This window comes from Mauremys reevesii, linkage group 7 (genome assembly GCF_016161935.1).
Source record: "Mauremys reevesii isolate NIE-2019 linkage group 7, ASM1616193v1, whole genome shotgun sequence".
In the NCBI taxonomy this organism is placed as follows: Eukaryota; Metazoa; Chordata; order Testudines; family Geoemydidae; genus Mauremys; species Mauremys reevesii.
Window position 1 is genome coordinate 116,597,673 of NC_052629.1, and position 22,452 is coordinate 116,620,124.

A 22,452-nucleotide genomic window follows, 5' to 3' on the forward strand; every position below is an offset into this window, starting at 1 on the left:
GGTTTAGAGTTGCTGGCATGGAAGAAATGATCAATGTTTGTTTCAAAATACTGCTTGAACTGGCTTGTTGGTGATCTCTCATATACTAATAATACTGTCTTTTTATTTTTTGCCATTTGTGGCAAATGAGTTTAAGTGCAAAAAAAAAGGGGTAAAATTTGAGCTTATTAAAATGTGCAATTTCAGAGGTATGACCTGTTTATGTAACTGCCTTTTAAAATGCTTTTGAGTTCTGTATATCTCCCCGTGCCTCACTGCTCTAGCTGGACGACTTTGACTGTGTGTCTGTGTGTAGTCAAGAGGTTAGCAAAGGAGGGGAAATTAAAACAATGTTGTACATTATATAGTTACCAGCCATTGAAAAACCTATTTTGTATGCAAGACAGCAATGTGGAGATATATGGAAAGCCTTGGGCTAAGTACAGAAGATAATTACATTTGGAATTTTACTGAGTTAAGTCATTTATAGCTTCAAATAGTTGTAGAGAAAAATCAGCAAAAACACACTTAAACTTTTTTGTTGTTACTTTTCAAGATAACCATTTTTTAAATCCCTTTTATCTTCTTATCTTACAAATTAGCTTTTTTCTTTCATAGATATTCCTAAATTTTACTTTCAGTAACACTGCAGTCAAGACAGTCTTCCACTATTAGCTGAAGCGATATAAACTATTTTAATACAAGTTTTATAAAAATCAAACTACTAGTTGTAAAATAGCAGAGTCTTGCAGAAATTGCTGTGAGAAATGGTTTGTTATTTTAACAAGTTTTCTGGGTATTAAAAAAAAAAATCTACAGTCTTACTGGTGGACTGAGATACAAGATAATCTTTCACCAATGGGCAATAACAGTCATGCTGTAGGTAAACCTAGATTGGGTTGTAGTCTGAAAAACATTATAGGCTCTGTTGTATTAATTTAAATGAATGACTGGGTTATGTTAACACCCATAGCCCATTTATTCCATCTAAATAAATACAACAGCTCAGTCCTGCAGTCCTGTGATCAACAGAAGTTTGTATGCCTAGGTGCAGTCAGATGAAGCCCTGCATGAAGAGTTGAACAAGGTATAGGTGGTTTTTGATAGCTAGTGCTTTATAATCGTGTGACGCTATCGTGGTAGATTGATCGGTGTTACGTAATACTAATCATAGTCAGGGCTTGAGTCGTGCTGAAATGCTCCAGACCACCGCTCTGGAACTTTTCTGGGGAGCTGAAATGGTGTCCTTCCAGTACAGTCACTTACTGGAAGTGCATTCCGGCACTATTTTTTTAGTTACAGGAGCACTGATCATAATGAGTGAATGATGATCCAAGGTATGATAGTGTTGGAAAAGACCTCTTAGCTCAGAGTCCATTCTCTGAAAGGGCACGATATAGTCCCTGATAGGATACATCTCCCATATTTAAATGATATTACGCTTGATCTTAGCTAAAAGTTAATTGTTCTGTGATAGACCCATAAGCAATAGATATGATGCATTAGGGTCTTGTGGATCAGGCATTTGCACTTGCATCTTGAAAATAGAGTGAAACAGATACCAGAAGAGAAACGACCCTTAGATTTTAGTGTAGCAAAGGCAATATTCATGGGCATAGACTTAACCTATTCCTCAAACAATGAGTTACACAGAGTAATTGGGACGTTCCTCCAGCAACTAGTTAATCTGGGTTTGGCCTGTTCTGTAAAAAGCCTTGACGGAACAGAGGGCTGGCCCAGCAGTACTATTTGCAATGTAGTCGCCTAGCCCACTGGAATTTGGACAATCAGATTAAGATCATGTTTTACCTGGCTATCAAACGACTCCGAAGCAGTAACAATACTCAGTCAGTACTGCCATGTATGGATTGGAGTTCTGTGACCTAGACAGCGAAGGCATGGTGTCCCGTTACCAAACCAGTTTACCCCATTGGTACTCGAAGTGCTAGATTTCAGCTTTGCCAAGAAATGGGCTGGTAGTGACACACAATGATGAGGGCTTGTGATCCTGGCAATGAGCCAAATTCTGCCCTGTCTTATACCACATACTCCCTTACTGGAGAGAGGTAGAATTTGACCTACTGTGTTGCAGTGGCTGTATCTAGGGGAGATGATGTTGCATAATCATATTGCAACTTCCTCATGCTTTTAATGGAAACTTATCCATATGATACCAAGACATGATACCACCTTTGGTTTGTGGCTCTCCGAGATGCCATTCGATGCAGAATATCCTCAGAGTCCCTCTTGCACCGGTGGTGGGTATATCCTCCATGCTCCAGATGTGGCTCCTTGTAGGGAGAGGAAGTATCACTGTATCGTCATGATAATACTGTTTCTTGTTTCTGTGGGGGGTGGGACCCAAATTAGCTGACCACATGCTCAGCTCTTCTGACACTTGCCTCATACTCCTGTGATCATCAGTCTGCTTGCTCGCCCTGAAACAGCCTGAGCAAGTGGAGCACTGTTCCATTTCTGGAAACTCTTGAGGAGCCAAATGTGTGCTGTAGATTAAGGACTACCCTACCATCTGATGTCATCCACTGCCCCTTCATTGAAGCATCTTGAGAATGTGAATTGTGATTTTGTACTTCTCTGACTGCGTCCATTAAATTTCTTGTCTATCTCATCAGGAATAGCTCTTTTAAATTATTTTTCCTAGAATTAATTTTGTAACTGAGCTTTAAGGCTAAGTATTATATTTGGTTTGAGTGTAATGGATCCAAATTTGATTTTCTCTCTCAATTTCTCTCTTACTATTGTTAATCTTAGGTATAATATTCTGTCAACATACACATACAGAGATATCCAGTGCAGCTTAAAGAAAGTGAGGGTTCTTGCTTTGACGAATGCTCATGGAAACTAACATCAAGTCAGATTTGTATTTGGACAGAAATATCATGAGTCTTTGGTCTCACAGTATCTCCTTCACAAACATACTTGAAATACCACAAGCAACATAGTCTTCTGGTATTTTTACATGATTGAAACCGTGTTGACATGATCACCATTCATTAGGGGAACTGCAGAGAGAGAAATGAGTGGCTGGGAATGAAGGAAGAATAAGAGATTAAGGTATAAATACAAGCAAGCTACATGCCATTCTGTTTAGCTAGGCCTCAGCTGAAGTAGTGCATTCATTTTTGGGCAACGGATTAGATTAGAAGAGTTTGGAGGAGAGCAAGAAAAATGATGATAGGTTTGAAAAATAGCATATAAGAGGGAAACATGAAGATAACTGGCCATTGTCAATGCAGAGAAAAGGTTACTTTGGCCCGTTTTCAAGGATGTAAAGGGATGTTATAAAGAACACAGGAAACCATAATCCTTACTAGTGACAGAGACATAACAATCTTGTATTGATTATTATAAACTGGTGACTGGCCTCCTTTCCCCTCATCTTCAGGCTGTCCAAAACGCTGCTGCTAAAGTTGTCTTCCTTTCCTACTGGTCTGGATGCATTGTCCCTTCTGAGTCCTGTTCTCCCTAACTCCCCGACCCCACCCAATGGCTTATTGCCTAAAATCCTTGTCCTTTATTTTCAAGACCCTCTGTTCTCCCCTTTACTACCTCACCCTGTGCACCTAGTCTTCCTCTTCATCTCCCATTTCCCATGCTCATGGCACTTTCTTCTCCTGGGCTGGCCTTTGTCTTATCAGCAGTGTGTCCTCTTTCCGCCCCAGTGTCCTGTCTTTGTGTGTGTTTGTCTTAGATTTTAACCACTTCACAGCCAGGGTGGTATGTGATTTTTTTTTTATCTAGGTTTATAATGTGCTGTATAAACTTACAGTACTTTGTAAGTGTTTGCAATAATAATTGTCAGGAGAAGCTTTAGATTAGCAGCACTTGGACACCACAGTGAGCAGCACCTTATAAAATTGACTAGAAATACTAGCTAATACTTCAGAATTAGAAGATTAAGTGGGCAAGGGAACTCTGTGAAGCCACTGCCCTGGCAGTACTCAGAGCTAGATTGGACACTTACCTGTTGGGGATGGTTCGGAGCTATTGAACTCAGGCCTTGTCTACACTGCCACTTTACAGCGCTGCAACTTTCTCACACCCCTGAGTGCTGCAAGTTTCAGTGCTGTAAAGTGGCAGTGTAGACCGTGCACCAGCGCTGGGAGCTATTCCCCTCGTGGGGGTGTTTTTTTCCAGCACTGGGACTACACAGCCCCGTTAAAGCGCTGCCACAGCAGGGTTTTAACGTTGCTAGTGAAGACCTCTTGCCACAGTGCAGAGAAGGTCCAGATGATCCCCTGAAGTCTAAATGGTTGTATAGCATTACAGAAAGGAACAATGAGAAGGATATAGGGGAAAGAATGAGTGTTGCGGCAGAGGAGGCAGTATTTTGGGAGTTGACCTGTACCCCTGGGTTATGAGGGTCCTTCTCCCCACCTTCCTCTATCAGAGTAATCCGTTTTAGTGCTGAAGTCAGGGGAGTGGATCTTACCCCATACACATTTGGAATATGCGTGTACATGCACCTTCAGTCAAGTGCTACTGAGAGGCTAATGTACAGCAGGGCATTCTGGATGACCTTTGCACAGTTTGACCGAGCTAATGTATTCATCTCCTGTCACAGGAGATCATCAGGGAAACAAACAATGCTTATAAGTAGCTTTGAAAAGTCAGAATATGGCCCATTTAAGAGTAATGGTAATCAGTTTATTTTCTGTGCATAACAAGTCTTTCTCAAATAATGCTGTGAGTAATCAAGTGCATTTTCCTGCAAAAAACACTAATAGTCCCCATTTCCAGACCTTTGGAGCCCTAGTCAATTCCTCACTGATGAGAGCTTCCTCACATCAGTGGCCTAACAAGCCCTCATGACTTCTTTTGAATGATCTAACTGAATGGTGGGGTGGTACTAATGGAGTTATGGTCTTGTATTCTCCTGCTTCCTGACCTAATGGAAAGCAGTTTAAAGAAATTCTTGGGATTTTTCACTTCCATTTGCTGCTTTGAAAGCAAGAGACTTCTATTTTTCATAATTTAAACTCCTGCCTAACTGGAGGAGCATTCAAATTCTCAGACTATGACAAAACATTAGTATGTGTCTGCCTGAAATGTCAAGAGGATCTTTAACAGAATTCATCCACCAAGTACTGTGTTAAAAGAATGCTAAGATAGTGATGGAGAACAATAAAAATAAGGACCTTTCCAGTTCAGAACGAAATGTACTGTGCCATGGGAACAGTGGGATGCAGAAAGAAACTCGTTTGGGTTTTCCCCTTGTGCTGAATGTTAGAAAACTGCCTATTCTTTGCCTTCACTGCTTTCACGCAGACAGTTTTCAGGTCTTGATTTTGATGGGAGTATTTATTTTATTTTGTTTCTAAAATAACAGTCTTCTGCAATGTTTAGTCCATTGAGTGAAGATTAGTGTGCAGACTAAACTGCAGGCAACTCGCATGCCCAGCTATTCAACAAATAAAATTATTGAGAATGGAAAACCGCACAGCCACCCTTTCCCGAGACTAAAAGCATTCATTGGTTTGATTTGATATACATTAATGTATATGATGGGTCAGACCCCCACTTCCTCTGAAAAGACCACAGGAAGACATCAGGGGAGGATTTTCCACTAGATCACTCCATCAGGAGTGTGAGGTTGGTACCCTACCTCTCTTTGGAACATCCAGGAGATTTGGCAGCTAGATCTTGAGGGATCTGCTATAGACATAGGAGTCTCTTTGCATCTCCTTCCAGCCTTGTCGTTCTCCCTTTCCATCATTGGCTCTCCCAGTGAGGGAGGACTTCTGCACAAAAGTTTTCTCCCGTCACAAGCCCTCAGATGTGGCAGGATAATTGAACACAGGCCCGGAAATTGAATTTTCATGTTAAGGCCTGACTGCTGGAAAGGGTGTCATTGGTGAAGGCTGTTTTTCAATATGGGCTCTTGTCTGCTGTGACCTGAACTGAAACCTCAAGCCTTGCCACTCAGGCTGGAGAACCTCCTTCAGAAGGTAACAGTGTTTGCCTACAACCTATCAACGATCAGATTTGTACTGCTGACCCAGTGTTGTAAGAGTCCATATATCAACGCCAATCCTCTGAGCTATCCGGTGCACTTCAAAAAAAAAAAAATAGTGACATGAAAATCCCAGTGACTTTTGTGTTCTAAAAGCACAAAACCAGACAGTTACATTGATTTTTCTCCCTTTAATTCCTCTTTGAAACCTTATATGCCAAGTTTCAAGCCATCATGACATTTTGGCACTGTTAGAAACCCCTCCCCTTGGGCAGATTGACACACCCTTAACTGTAATGTAGTGAATGGGGATTTATGACTGAGTTTTCTTTTACGTTCATTTAACCCAGTTTTACTACTCTAAACAGATGACTCTGATAAGGAGGGCAGGGTTATTAAACTTTCCCTGGAATGTGATTAGCTTTCTCCTCTTGGCACCAGGAATTTGGATTTTCTAGAGCAAAACTCAGACTTGATAATGAATATGTGAGAAAACTCTCAGTTTCATGGGCCTGATCTAAATGCCATTGAAGAAAATCGGAATCCGTTTATTGGGCATGTGTAGTAATTACACCCCTTTTACTTGTATTATTTCTGTTCTTAGTGTTAGTATATGTTACCTTTTTTATTATGTATAGTTGGCAAAGAAACTTTTTACACATAGAAAGAGCTTTTGAGGTCCCTCAAAACAGCAAGCTTACAGTCTGATCATTGCATTCTAAGTGTATTCGCAAACCCGCTTCTGTACAAAGAAAAAAACGTAATCAAGGCAGTATAACGTGAGAGTCCAAGCAACCAAACTGTGACTTGCATGGAGATTTCAGTAGAAAATTTAAAGAAAACTGAGAAGACTGAAGCATATCATTGGGCGGGGGGAGGGGGGCTGCACGTGTTTACACATGACACGCAGACTAGAACTGTTTTCCCCAGTGCTCACAAACGGTGTCATAATTGAATCACAAAGAGCAAAAGAGGCATTCCTAAAGCATTATGTGTTCTGGATTTCTTTTGGTTTGAGCAGTATTCAGTTGACACTAAGGGACAGAACACTATTAAAATAGTTCCTAATATGGTTACACTTTCCTAGCCTGTTGGTTAAAGACATGTGCCAAGGGGATGCCATTTTACATTGCTGCTCAGAGTTAATACTGCCCTGGGTCCAGTGTTTACCCCACCTTCCAGAAGCAGTGTGGCCTGGTGGATACAATTCTGGACTGGGACTCACGAGTCCTGGGTTCTTGTCCTAGCTCTGGTCTGGTGGGTAACCTTGGGCAAGTCACATCCCCTCCCTGTGCCTCAGTTTCCTCAGCTGTAAAATGGGGCTATTGATACTGACCTCCTTGGCTAAGCACTTGGAGACCTTACTGATGAAATGTGCTCTATAAGAGCTATATATTATTGTTATAAGAGAGTAGTAAGTCACTCTGATTTTTGGGGCGAAGAAGAGCTTTAGCTTTCAAAAGCAGCTCATAAAAAAAATTGTTTGTTCTTTAAGGTGCCACAAGTACTCCTGTTTTTTTTGTGGATACAGACTAACATGGCTGCTACTCTGAAACCTCTGATTTTAGGAAATGTTTGCTATTTAAATAAGCACAGTGCTTTCTAAAGCTGCCTGTTCAAATTCTCTGAAGCTGCCTCATGTGGTTTCACCACTCCTGCCTCCTTGCTTGCTCTATGCACAACATGAGCAGTATGTGACATAAAAGCTATATTCTGTTTTTGTTTTTATTTTTTTTGTGGGTGGGAGGAGTTACGTTAAAGCAAGAAAATATTTGAATGTGAGTGTTAGATGTATAATTTGCATTTTGCTTTGCCTACTGAGCGTGAATAGGATTGGTTAATAAACATGATTCACTATTGTCTTTTAGCTGTCAGGGCTGTGATGACCCCCTTGGTGCCAGCAGGTCTAGCACTCCTCACTCAAGGGCTAATGCATTTTGCTTTGGAAAATACTGACACCCAGCACCACGAGTTAGTTCGACTTCAGAAAAGACCATATACAATTTCCAAACTACTAAGCAATAAAACTGTTTTGTCATGTCTGTGGTGCCAGCTGTTTAATCAGGAATAAGTAGAATTCTGGATTTTATTCATCGAAGTAACGGAGCATTTTTTTTTCTTCAGCTTGCAAAAGACAAAGAGCGCCTGCAAGCTATGATGACACACCTGCATGTGAAGTCAACTGAACCAAAAGCCACCCCTCAGCCTGTAAGTACTGTTCTGTGCAGAAACAGAACAAAGCCTCACAACAACCTCTTTTCCTGTTTCCCACCTCAGAGCATAATACAAAGTGTGGCCTACTTTAAAAGACTGTCAAAATGAAGAGACAAAAATTGCATCGCTAGTTGGTCGGCTTCGAGTATTCATGGCCACATAATCCCGATTTTCCCACAGTCTTTTTCCTTCAAGGGGTTTAAAACTAGTCTTAACTTTAAATGTCACATTGGGCCTTTTTCTACCCTCATGTATATGCATGTAAAGCCCCTCTAGGTAAGTTAAATTTGCATGTGACCAAAAGGAGCATTTGGACCAGAGTGGTTTTAGTGCTCAAGGTAAAATTATATTATATTTAGGATATTTATTTCACTTTTCACTGTGATCCTATCCTAGGCTCAGATAGTGTAGACTCTAGTTGCATGTACGTTTCGATGATGGTAATAAACAACAAAATCAGTATCACCCAGTGTCGATTGTTAAAGTACTTACAGTCCATCAAACCCCTATTTATCCAACTTGCTCTCAGAAATAGCTTGTAAAAGGGATAAACTTTACAGGCTGCGCTTTATAAAATGTTTGGTCTTACAAGTAAAGATAGTCCAATAGTCAAAGCCAACTGTTAGTACCTGTAAAAGGCAAATCTAGCACCTTATTCCCTGAAGCAAATTGCTCTTCAGTTGTTGTTTTTTCATATCAGCAGAATGCTAAAAAAAAAAATGTCCTCATAACTTCACATGATTATTCAAAATGGAGAGAGTGCTTTGCTTCTTGATTTTAAGATTTGTAAGATTTAAAGGTACACTGCCTTTATTTGATTTTGCTTTGAGTCATTGTGTGAAAATTAATTGAGCGTTGACAATCTATAGTTAGTACTAGCAATTTTAATCAATATGCAATGATGCAGCGTAATGGCCAAGTATTGGTTTATCTGTTTTGACTGATTTTATTTTTCTATAAATAAAGCAAACACACACCCATATACGTTTATGATTTATGGTGATAGAAATAAAAAGGAGTCAGACTATTAACCCAGCAAATATGGTAGCCTGCCAAGATGCAGTTGGTAGACAAAATTAATGTCTGAAACAGAACACATTACAGAGATAGAGAACATAAAATCATTAAACACTTTGCACATCCATTTTTACTAGAGAAGAATTTCTCAGTTTCCATGTAGTTGGAAATAAATGGCTGCAGAAGTGGATAGAGAGGTACTAGAAAGAAAATTGCAGAATATTCAACAGCATAGGAGCAGCAGTCCAGCTCAATTTCAGCAATGCCTTTTGGAGGAAGTTTGAGGGTGGTGAATATAAGCCCTTCCAGAGATGCCACAAATTGCTTAATCCAATGGATCAGGATGATCACAAAAGGAAACTACTTAAAGTACCTGGAAATAACTCTTCCTATCCTTCAGATCGCATTAGACTGAATGTGCATGCTTTACTATGTTGTGGACTAGAGACTATAGACCCAGCAGAATGTGGAGAAGGGAGTTTGGTTTCTATCCATCCTACTGGATTAAAAATTAAGAGCGGAATAATCTGTGGGGGTCTCAAAGCATTCTGCTGAGAGACTTTTCGTAGCAGCGGTGCCCCTCAGAAGGAAGGATTAAAAACTAAAGGAAAGTAATCGCAAGAAGACAAGTGCTGTTCGGCTAGTGATCAGCGCTCAGTATCAACAGGCAGTAAGCTTTCAGTTGTGTTGTAGGCTACAAAGGTACCAGTTGGTGTCGCCATGCAGATTAGTATTAAGCAGCCAATAACCAGGGAAAAGCGGCAGGGAAAAAAAAAAACGAATGGGGAAAAATGGGCTGTCTTGATTAGTATTAAAAAATGTTTTACATTCTGGAAAATTATAGCTTTGATGGGGACCTCCCACTAAATTTATTTTTAACTGCTCTATTGAAAATTCTGTACCACTAGTCAACATTATCTCTCCGTTGCTCAGCACAGTGTTTCTTTATTAAAAGAAATAGGCATGAATATTTTTGACTGAAAAATTAATAGCTTTTGAATTCATACACAGCAGGTTTTCTTTTGCAAAGAAGTCCAATATCGCTGCACAGCACTTCTATAACCATTTATTTAGAGTCCAAGTCAAACCTTTGACAGCTAGAGCAGTGTTACAAGCCAACATAAAGAACTCCAAGATGTAAACCAACAATAGGCAGTCTGTGTGAGGTTTGCCATTGTCAAATACATAGATTGTTTGGATTAGTTTATGTAAATGTACTGTTGTATTACCCTTTGGAAAAAAAATCACATTTGTGTATGAAAAGTGGTTTCGTTCACAGGCAGCATTATAAATTCCTTATCCTTTAACTTACATGTTAGAAGTAAAAATTGGTGCCTGACAGGCCTATATTGTGTGACACTCTGTTGTTGGATTGAAACTGTCTTCTTTTCATTTATTGAAATATAGAAAAATTTATTATAGATACCATCTGATAAATCAGAAATTATTAAAATATGTATAGGTGAAGCATTTGAAAATTAATTATAAGATGGAGAAGTATAGTGTTTTGCATAAATTGTGCTTTTCTTGTGGGAAAAAAAAAAACACAGGCATCACATAGACTGTGCTAGACCCCAGTCCTTTTAACTCAGTGGGGTAGGACTTTGGTAAAAAAAGATCTGATGACCATTACTACACTGCAAAGTATTTTTTACATCCAGTAATTAATTTTATTCCCCTGCCATAACTAATGCAAGGTGTATGTTAGGATTAATATATTTTTGGTACATCTGTGATTTTAAAGGAGACATTACCAAGCCAAACATAACAATAAATTGGAATTTAAAATTACAGCTTTTTTAATGACTGCATGGAGAGTTTATGGGAAATATTTTTTTCTATTTAAAAGCTCTTAATGCTTATTTTTAAATCGTTCTTAAGTAGATAGCAAAATGAAGAGTGAACCATTATACTGTGTGGCTCTTAAAACCAAATGGCCAGTGTGAAACACACATGGCAGCCAAAAAGCGATGATGTAATCTTGCCCTGTTTAGCTATATCACATCAATTAGTATAATATTTTTGGACTGTTCAGACCATAGTCCAACTCTGTGCATTCAACCCAACCGTGTTAAACAGCAACTTGTCAGGTCTAGTCATGTTAAGAAACGTGTGTCAGTGTTTAGATTGCTTTAGCACCTTGGAATAATTGATATCTTGGAAAAGACAGTGGAATGATCATGTTTTTTTAGCCATAACATATCACCAAGGTCCTAATTCAGCAAAGCACTTCAGTCATATTAAAGTCAGTGGGACTTAAGCATGTGCATGCTTAAGTCCTGTGCTAAATCGTGGCCCAAACTGGAGGCAGACAGTTGTACATGCAGCACTTCCCTCTAGAGCAGCCTTTGTTGGGTGTACAAATACCCGTTATTCTGGGCCCTACCGCTGGGAGGACTCATGAGCAGAGAGCTAGAGTTGGAGGCAAGAAGTGGGAGGGGAGCTACAGAGCCATTGTAATAGTAATAATCAATACACTGTTTAAAGATGTCTGATTGTGACTTTATAACTGAGATGCCCAAGTTGTGTAACATTTTAAAAAGAAAATGAAGGACCTCATAGTTTACTGCATAAGGAATACAACTCCCATAGCTGAGATTCAAATCCTCCAAAATAAATTCAGTTGACCTTGGGGAATACGCTGTGATGCATTGTATAGAGGTGGAGATTTTTTCCAGTGTTTAAAAAAACAACTACGACAACAACTCCTAAGAATTTTTTATTTTAGTTTTGCTGTTAAGGTCACCGTTTTCATTCATGTCGGAGGTCAGCATACTAGAATAAATCAGAAGCTTGTTCTGCTTTGGTGTATTAACTAAACATAAAAGAGCTACTGCCTAGACAAGAGAGGGAAAAAAAAGGGGCATTCTTTTTATTCTGGCCAACAAGACGTTCTGTGTACTAGGTAGTACATCCATCTTTATGAAATTGACATAAAATTTTTAAAGAAACTGTTGGCATTTTAAATGAAATGCGCGGTTAGATATTCCTTTTTAATAATATTTTCTTTTACTCTAACCATAGCAGTTGCAATTGTTTTTAAATACTGTTTTTAGCAACTGTGAAAACAAAGTATTGCAATAAAGTAGCCTTTTAACTGTTTAGGTAATGACTGAGCATTTTAGCTGCTGTAGCTGTACTTATAGTTTGAAAAATAATGATATGCAGCAATAAAAAGAGATTCTCAAGTACAACACACAAAAGCTGTTTATATATAGTGTTTTTCATTAAGTCCCACTCCTCAACTTGGGTTTCCTTAGTATCCCTGCCAATAACAACACCTGCTAAGCGATTGTTGCTTGCCAGATCCTACGTCTAATACAGTAATCTGTCCAGGCTGAAATAGTGCAGGAAGACACAGAATTTAACAAAGCTTGATGTTCTGCACCCCCACTTCCCTCCACCTTCAGCAGTCTCTGCACCAGGGTGATTAACGTCCAGAAACTCTGCGCAGTTATTTCATCAATTTCAGCTGTGATCAGAGTGGCAGCACCAATAGCAGAAAAATCAATGCCCTAAAGCAGTAGGTACGCCCCAATGTGACACTTAAATTTTTTTCTTTTAAAATGTTTCAGATTCTTTATTTGCAGCCACTGTTATGTAATCTGTTTACATGGAGAGAACTCCAAGGGAGTCTTAATGGGAGAGCCGCTTAATAGAAATCTATTTTTATGGGGTGAAGGAGAGGGTTACCTCTCTGGCTTGTTTGTTTATATATATGTTCATATATATATATGTGTGTGTGTGTGTGTATATGTGTGTATATATATATGTGTATATATGAATTCTTGATGAGTCAGTCAGCATCTTTAAAAGGGAGAAAAAAAGCTATTTCTTGAAAGTAAAGATTAATAACAATAAAAAGCCAGGCAGAATATTGGACACTGACACAATGATGGCATTTATGATGGTTAGATTAGAGAGGTGTGAGCTACCTGTATTGTAAAATCCTTCAGTAGTGGAATTTGCAAAACTACAAGCCTTTAAAACAGATATTTCAAAAACAAACTCCAGGGAGAAATACTCACTTATTACAAACATTACTTTGGGGTAGGGACAGTGTTCGATGTGCTTGGACAGCGCCCGGCATGTTATGTGCCCAATTGTAAATGCAAAGAACAATACTCATTAAAAAAGCCAGCTTGGTGACTAGCATTCAGTACCCTGCAGCAAAATTGATACCTCATCAAAAAATGGCACTATGTGGGAATCTTGTCGTAGCCAATCTTGGCGTGAACAACTTTTTCTAATCAGAGCAATTTGTTTTTAAATAGAAAGCACACAGAGAAATTCTGTAGAGTTTCCATCAGGAAAAGAAATCCTCCCAGTACAATCCCTTCCTGATCTTTGCCCTGCATAATCATCTTTAGCAGCCAGAAGCACAGAACATAGATACTTCTTCATTCCTAATTGATGATGATATTAAGATTTAATCATTTACAATTAAGATTAATATTTTAAGATTACAACAAAATCAACACCATTCATAATTTGTTATTTTGCTCTAATTCACAATTAATTTTTAAGTCTACATTTTATAGATAACAATGAAAGCACCATGTTGAGCATTAAAAATGTAGATGGTTGCGCTTATTCTTCCCTTTGTCTCATTACATACTTTTGTCACCATAACCAGTAAGGCTCAGGCCACTCCAAAAGCAAGAGATAGTATCATCAAACAAAACTTAGAGTAAAACTTCTCTAGCAATTGACAAGGTCGAGATTTCATTAACTTGTTGGTTCAGTCATACAAATGGCAGTCCGAGGTGAAACACACTATGCTCACAGTGTTCCAGCTTTTTGTTCTTTCTTTCCTCACAGACTGCAGTCATGTTTAATTTGGAAACTGGGCTCCTTTGGCAAATTAGCAATTAGAACAATTTTGTGGGAATATGTATATGTGTCATTAGTTTTCCTGCAAATTAATAGCAAGAGCAGAGGTCAGGCAGAAATTTTCCACTTGACTGCAGCTCCTCTGTTGAGATTTGGCACTTTGTTTTGGAACAGCCACAGCTGCTCAAAGCCACAGTCTTCCTTTAGGAACTGTCTTTTAATTAGTTTACCTCATAGCCATTATTACAAATATTACTGCCTCCCCTCCTTGAAATAAAATTACTGTTTCTACAAAATATTCCAGTGACATCTTGCACCACTGCACATTGATGGTGGGGTCATTCGAATGCAGTGTTTAATCATTAGATCACCTCCATAAGCATCTCCTAATTAGAGTCCTTACAATACAATTTTATCTGGTAATTAGCTGAGATTGGCTGCTTCCTCTGTAGCTTATTAGTGGCAGCCTAGCAGTGGGTGTGAATCACAGTGTCATTTGTCAACTCCCTTAAAGCCCTTCTCTTTGCTCTTCCTCTCTTTCCATATTTATTTCTAGTTGCTACCTACGCTGGAAGCCTAAAGAAATTACACTCCATTCAGATTCTTTAAGCAGAGAACATTGACCTTTGCAGATTCTTTCTTTGCAGTTTTCTAGTGGAAACAGATTAAATGTTAAGTTTCTAAACAGTTAAAAAGAATCTAATTCTTTTGAAATGGAGTGGTTTGGGCAGTAATGATGAAACAGTATCAGTGATCTTTCCAACAGAAGAGAATGTCTCCTGAGCTTGTGCTGTGGAGGGGCACTTAAAATTGATGCAGATTTGCTTGCAGTTATTGGACTGTTAAAATGTCCATTTAGAAACTGAGATTAAATACAGTCGATTGTATTTCATGGTGAGACCGGTCAGTTGTACTATTATGGTCATTATTACTCCTTTTATTATATGTAATAGATGGATAACAAGGGGATATTGCTATATGTGCACCCCAATGTACCCCAGTGTAATTAAATTTAAACAGGCCACAAAATGACTTGGTTTCACTCTCACACTATATTGTATAAGTAATATTTAAAAACATAAACCACACCCATTTAAATACTAACACAGCAGGTATATTTTGAGCTGTATTTATTGGTTCACTTCATTGCATGATTCTTCAGGAACTCAGGACATATATTTTATTGCCTTTTCTAGTCTTTCCTTCCCTCCCCCATAGGATCATATAATCTACATTTCCTTGAAGTGTTAAAGATTTTCCATTCTGGGAAGAGACTTTCTAGGTTGTAAGCACCTGCATGAAGAGACGTGTGTTTGCAGATCTGTTTCTCCCAAACTCATTTCTTTGGATCAGTACTTGAACTGACAGTATACGCAGTCCCAGCTACATAACACTTCACTGTGTTAGCCTGTTGGGGCTAACGTTTCCTTGAGCTTTTTGTATTTCACGTTCAAAACAGAGAAGCAGGAACAGTTTATGTATTGTTCACTTGCACCCTTCTTGTGGGTTATTGGTGTATTGTGCTGATATCCGTTCTATAACATTAGAAAGTTTGGGGGTTTTTTCCCCCTCCAAGATTGTTTTGGACAAATTCTGTTTTATTTTTTTTATAAGAGCAATTATTGGTAGTTACTAATGTTTGAGACATGCTAATGTGAGTGTTCTTATCTGGTTACTTTCATGTCAAGAACAATAATAATGAGTCCTATGGATGTTCTGGGGCATGTCTTTATAAGAACATAAGAATGGACCTACTGGGTCAGACCAAAGGTCCATCTAGCCCAATATCCTATCTTCTGACAGAAGCCAATGCCAGGTGCATGCCTCAGCTTCAATTGGCAGTGTTTAATGTCAGGCAAAGAATATTAATTGCAAATAAACAGTGTGAAATCCTGGTCCCTTTGAAATAAATGGGACTTTGCCATTGATTTCAGTGGCGCCAGCATTTCACCCAGAATATTGTTCACAATAATGCTTCAAGGCAAGTAATGTGGAAGTACTGAAAGGAGCCCTTTTCTCAGGCCCCCTTTCTGATGGAGCAGTTTGGGATCATATTGTTTATTTAAAGTACTTCACCAAGAATGGCCCATTGCAGTGAAGCATCTTGTTTCGAATGGTGCCAAAGAAAGGGTCCATGTTACACATGCACACTGATGAAATAGGTAGAAGTGCATGTTAAAAACAGTTACGTATGGCTATACGTTCTTGGGGAAGTCACATTTTAAAGCCTGCTTGTGGCTAGCTGTCATTTTATTACATGCTTGTAAGTTTTTGCAGGTAGCACAATAGCATTCCACACCAAGGAGAGAAAAGAACGGTGTCATTTTTTGCTGGGCTTAATGACTGCAGTATTTCATGCAGTGTGATTAATTAAATTATTCTGGAGTTAACCTATTCTGGGATTTGCGTTTAAAATGGATGAATGGAAAAAGCCCAAATGCTGTACTGATCTTCCATTTCTTCCTAGTGCATTCCTAACAAAGCATTGTCTTTATTTCAAACCTGATGTCTTTGAGGAAATATCCAAAAACAGATCAGTTGCAGACTATTAACATGTAAATAAGAGATGTGTGGGTTTTAAATTGCAAAACAATGGAACAAAAATAAAATATTAAAATGAATATATACGATGAGGTGTTTGAAAATTGTGGATTTTTGTCCTAAATCTTCAAAGCCTGAGAGCAAGCATTTTTGTTTACTGGGTTACAATTTTTTTTTAATACATCATATAGACAATTATACATTCATCCTCCTGTCGTGGATTTTAAAGGAGGTGTCACAGCTAAACAAGTATTTAAGATGCATTCTCTGCATTTAGTGGTTGCAAACACTATTAAAGCTGGAAACGATTTTCATAATTCTTAATTTGCAAGAAATATAATTTCTAATAAAGTTTTTCTCACCCTCTTTTCTCTCACCCTCAACAGCTGAATCTGGTATCAAGTGTCACACTGTCAAAGACTGCCTCTGAGGCGTCTCCACAGAGCTTACCTCATACTCCGACCACCCCAACTACACCCATCACTCCTGTCATCCAGGGACCTTCTGTCATCACTACCACCAGCATGCACAACGTTGAACCAATCAGGAGGCGGTGCCCTAATAAATACAATGTGGCCATTTCTTCAGGTAAATGACTGTCGATGGCAAAGGCCATTATTTGTTTTCTCTTGGAAATTGCAAAGGAAGCTTTGATTCTGATATTAACAGAACAATTGCTCTTATTTAGCAGATCTTGCTCAGAACCAAGAATTTTATAAGAACGCAGAGGTTAGACCACCATTCACGTATGCATCTTTAATTAGGCAGGTAAGTTCTTGAAAACCACATTTCGCTCCAAAATTGTCCTTATACATCCACCCTATAGATTAAATAGATTTAGAACCCTTTAATATGCAGGCATGCTCAAACCTTTCCTATAAGGGTTTTGAGAATTGCAATATATAACATAATTGCTTTTGATTAAGTATTACAATACGATGTGATTATTAGGAAATTCATTTCACACAACAGTGAAAATGAGCCTGTTTAAAGATGGCAAGTCAATTATCACAAGCTACAGTAATCTCTGATCCCTAGAATTAATCTGAGCTCTAAATAATTACTGAGCTTTAATCAGCTAGTGAAATGTTTTGCATTTCTCTTTGATTCTGCTTTATGAATGACTAATAAATTAATATTTCTGTAAGGAAACAGAAATAAAAACTCAAAACAATTAGATAATTCCATTCTGAATCTTGCCATTGAACTGTTAAATACAGCCATTAATCTTAGAACACATTGTGAAACCCTCTTTTGGATTTTTGCTCCAAATCTCATTTTTTTTAATCCATTAAGGTAAAAGTGTAGGTGTGTTTGCTGGGGGTTTTGTCATAAATCATCATGCATTTTATTTGCTTCACAAGGCTATCCTCGAATCTCCAGAAAAGCAACTAACACTAAATGAAATCTACAACTGGTTCACACGAATGTTTGCTTACTTCAGACGCAATGCAGCAACATGGAAGGTAAGATTTGCACCATGTATGCCTCTTGCCTTTGATATTTGAAATGTACAGAATAGACATTGCTGATGACATAACAAATTGTAACGGCATATGGACATTAAAATGTAGATCGGCTGTTTTGACTCACACAGGGTGTCTTATCCGCAGGAACAATTTGATATTTGGCAGAAAAATTCTTCTGACTTTGAAAACCACTAATTGAATCCCCATTATTGGCTTTTATGTTCTGTGATTGTGCCACCAGTTGATCTGTGTGATTTCTCCTAGTAGTGAAAGTCTAGCTTTTCATCCGGAACATGTAGGAAAAAAGGGTAAAGCTATCATGTCAGTACAGGATATACAGTTTGTCTTGTTAGTTACACAGTTCTTCATTTTTCTAGCTGTGTGACCACAACAGCCATCTTTTCCAGGGATGTATAGACAAGTTATTTCTCAGTCAATTGGTACCTGACTAAATTAACATTCCAACTTGTTATAACCTTCACTGGTTTCTGATGACACCAAATAGAGGTTAATTTGGCATAATGCTAAAGAAGCAAGCCAAGAAAAAAACATTTAATCTAACAGATACAAGAAACTAAAAATTTGATGCCTTAAATTCTTACAATAGGGTTCTGTTGTTCAGTTAGATTTCTTTTTATATATATATAGTTGCAATTTTCATGGCTACCCCCTTTCCCTTGCGTGAGCTGTTATCATAGCAACTTAACCACAGTAGCCTCTAGAGTTGGTGTGATTACTACTGGATGAATCAAATAACAGGATCTTACACTGAAGTAAAAATTATATCTTGGTGCTTGTAGTCTCTGTTGGTCCAGGTAACCCAGAAGTTCTTGAACAAATTGCCTCCACACCAGCAGGTCTGATAAATGTCCCTTATACCTGCTGTTTTCTTTCATTTCTTCTCCCTTTGCCTTTCTTATTCTAAAACTCAGGACAATTCCTTCAAAGGATGGAGTTAGAGAAGTCTTCTGCTTTAGTGATTCATTGGAAAGTTTATTGTATTTCACTTGTGTGCTTTTGCTCCTCAGTGTTCCATTGCCTTTCATTCAAATGCCTTGGGGCAAATTTGTAAATTTAATAATTGGAGATATACCAATCTCCTAGAACTGGAAGGGACCTTGAAAGGTCATTGAGTCCAGCCCCCTGCCTTCACTAGCAGGGCCAATTTTTGCCCCAGATCCCTAAGTGGCCCCCTCAAGGATTGAACTCACAACCCTGGGTTTAGCAGGCCAATGCTCAAACCACAGAGCTATCTCTCCCCCCAAATTTCACTACCACCTCTCAGACCTCAGTCATCTGAACCTAGGAAATGCTCCGAGATTGGTGCTTTGATTTCTGCACCTCAGGCCTGGTCTATACTACGCGTTTAAACCGAATTTAGCAGCGTTAAACCGATTTAACCCTGCACCTCTCCACACGACGAGGCCCTTTATATCGATATAAAGGGCTCTTCAAACCGATTTCTGTACTCCTCCTCGACGAGAGGAGTAGCGCTGAAATCGGTATTGCCATGTCGGATTAGGGTTAGTGTGGCCACAAATAGACGGTATCTCCGGGCGGTATCCCACAGTGCATCATTGCGACCGCTCTGGAAAGCAATCTGAACTTGGATGCACTGGCCAGGTAGACAGGAAAAGCCCCGCAAACTTTTGAATTTCCTTTCCTGTTTGCCCAGCGTGGAGCTCTGATCAGCACGGGTGGCGATGCAGTCCCAAATCCAAAAAGAGCTCCAGCATGGACCGTACGGGAGATACTGGATCTGATCGCTGTATGGGGAGACAAATCTGTTCTATCAGAGCTCCGTTACAGAAGACGAAATGACAAAGCATTTGGAAAAATCTCCAGTCTGTGATAGACAGAGGCCACAGCAGGGACTCAGCACAGTGCTGTGTGAGAAGCGTAACGGAAAACCAAAGAATCAAATGGACGCTCATGGAGGGAGGGAGGGGGGACTGAGGACTCCAGCTATCCCACAGTCCCCGCAGTCTCTGAAAAGCATTTGCATTCTTGGCTGAGCTCCAAATGCCCTAAGGGTCAAAAACATTTTCCCAGGTGTTTCAGGGGGTATGTCGTCAATTTACACCCTCCCCCCCGAAAGAAAAGGGGAAAAATCGTTTCTCGCCTTTTTTCAGTGTCACCCTATGTCTACTGCATGCTGCTGGTAGACGGGGTGCTGCAGCGCTGAACACCAGCATCCCCTTCCCGGTGGCAGACGGTGTAAAATGACTGGTATCCATCGTCATCATCAGCCCGTGAGTGCTCCTGGCTGGCCTCGGTGAGGTCGTCCGGGGGCACCTGGGTAAAAATGGGAATGATTCCCGGCAGATGGTACAGAAGGCTTGGTAACCATCCTCATCATAGCAGCTGGAGGCTGAGCTCCATCAGTTCCCCCTTTCATGTCTAAAGAAAAGATTCTGTACTGCCTGGACTATCATAGCAGTGGGAGGCTGCGCTCCTCTCCCCCCGCACCCTTTAATGTCCTGCCTGGACTATCATAGCAGCTCGAGGCTGCCTCCTCCTCATTTTATCTCACTAAAAGTCAGAGTTTCTTATTCCTGCATCACACAAATGGGGGGACACTGCCACGGTAGCCCAGGAGGGTTGGGGGAGGAGGGAAGCAACGGGTGGGGTTGTTGCAGGGGCACCCCCTAGAATGGCATACAGCTCATCGTTTCTGCGGGATCTCTGGGGCTCTGACACGGAGCGGCTGTGCTCTCTGGTTCTCTAGTACACTTGCCCCATATTCTAGGCAGGACTGACTATTTTTAGACAAAACATAAAGAAGGGAATGACCCAGGGAGTCATTCCCATTTTTGTCCATGCGCCCCAGTCCGACCTCAGCGAGGCCAGCCAGGAGCACCCATGACAGCAGCAGACGGTACAAAAAGATTGATAACCGTCATCGCCAATTTCCAAATGCAAATGGTGCAAAATGACTGATAACCATCATCTCATTGCCAATTTACAATGGCAGACGGTGCAATAGGAATGGTAATCGTCTCTGCTACCTTGCAAAGGCAAATGAATGCTGCTGTGTAGCACTGCAGTACCGCTTCTGTCAGCAGCATCCAGTACACATACGGTGATAGTGACAAAAGGCAAAACAGGCTCCATGGTTGCCATGCTATGGCGTCTGCCAGGGCAATCCAGGTGAAAAAGGGCGCGAAATGATTGTCTGCCATTGCTTTCACGGAGGAAGGATTGAGTGACGACATTTACCCAGAATCACCCGCGACACTGTTTTTGCATTGGGATCTCAACCCAGAATTCCAATGGGCGGGGGAGGCTGCGGGAACTACGGGATAGCTACCCACAGTGCAACGCTCCAGAAATCGACGCTAGCCTCGGTACATGGACGCACACCACCGAATTACTGTGCTTAGTGTGGCCGCGTGCACTCGACTTTATACAATCTGTTTTAAAAAACCGGTTTCTGTAAAATCGGAATAATCCCATAGTGTAGACATATCCTTAGTTGAAGAAGTTGAGCAGTGTTTCATCTGCAGCTTCCTAAGTATTAAAAAAGGAAATGAATTTTCCTGAATTAAAGTTATTTTCAAGGGCATTTTGACAGTGTTACTGTAGAAGAACAGTTTGGTGTCAGAACACTTTCAGTGGTGTACACTTCTTTAAAGATTACAGAACCAGTGTGTTTCTGATTTTAAAATGAAGTATACACGTTTGGATATATACATTATATTCATATGTACAGTGGAACCTTCATACAGTCAACCTGTTCTAGACATGAAAAAACTTCTTTACATCTGAGTTCTAGTACCCAGAGCCTGCTTTTTCAAAAGCTCTAGTTTTCAGTTTTCTGTTAGTCCTCTGAGCAAGATTCTTCTAAACACACATACCTTGAACACCCGTCATCTTCTGTGGCAGCCCTATAAGAGATACGTTTGTATTCTGCTGCTTGAACTTTTCCATAGCTGCAGGAGAAAGGGCTCTAGCAAGAATTCTCTTTGATTCTTGCCTGCAGCTGTGGGGGCAGCACCTGGCTAGACATCTCATTAGTGAATGTGGCCACTTTTTGGAACTGTTTTGTGCATTATATAAGATTCACTCTAGAGGCTCACAAAAGTCACGGGCAGTGAGAGTCATGCTTGCAGCTCATGCCGCATACTGGAACTTGATGACAAAAGAGGTGCCTATGGCAGAGGAGGCAGAGAGATGTCTTACTGGAGACTCCCACAGCTACAAAGGAGAAAAGGTCCATCCCAGGGAGATGTTTATCCTTGTGAGTGCACCAGGGACCCCCTGACATTGTGTAGGTGTTAAGTGTGCGCTCTTACAAAGCAGTAGTAGGTTCCATCACTACTGGCAAAATGGATGTCCACTTGCAGTAATTTGGGGCCTTCATGCTGATAGCTACTCAGATTAATGCCAGCCTTCAATGACCACAGGTGGCTGGAAACACAGCCC

At 39.9% G+C, this 22,452-nt stretch overlaps 1 protein-coding gene across 43 annotated transcripts in view; it reads left to right on the forward strand.

The window, feature by feature from the left end:
• Positions 1-22,452, forward strand: part of FOXP1 (forkhead box P1) — a 498,462-nt gene that overhangs the window by 453,803 nt on the left and 22,207 nt on the right. For 39 of the 43 annotated variants that reach the window (XR_005583190.1, XM_039482867.1, XM_039482868.1 and 36 more), the window contains 4 exons: positions 8,078-8,161; positions 16,945-17,146; positions 17,247-17,326; positions 17,923-18,024. Coding sequence is in view for 42 of the 43 variants with exons in the window: in XM_039482867.1 (XP_039338801.1) it covers positions 8,078-8,161; positions 16,945-17,146; positions 17,247-17,326; positions 17,923-18,024 (468 nt within the window). In the remaining variant the exon portion in view is untranslated. The remainder of the gene's footprint in view (positions 1-8,077; positions 8,162-16,944; positions 17,147-17,246; positions 17,327-17,922; positions 18,025-22,452) is intronic. The other 4 variants (XM_039482896.1, XM_039482898.1, XM_039482901.1 and 1 more) reach the window with 1 other exon arrangement.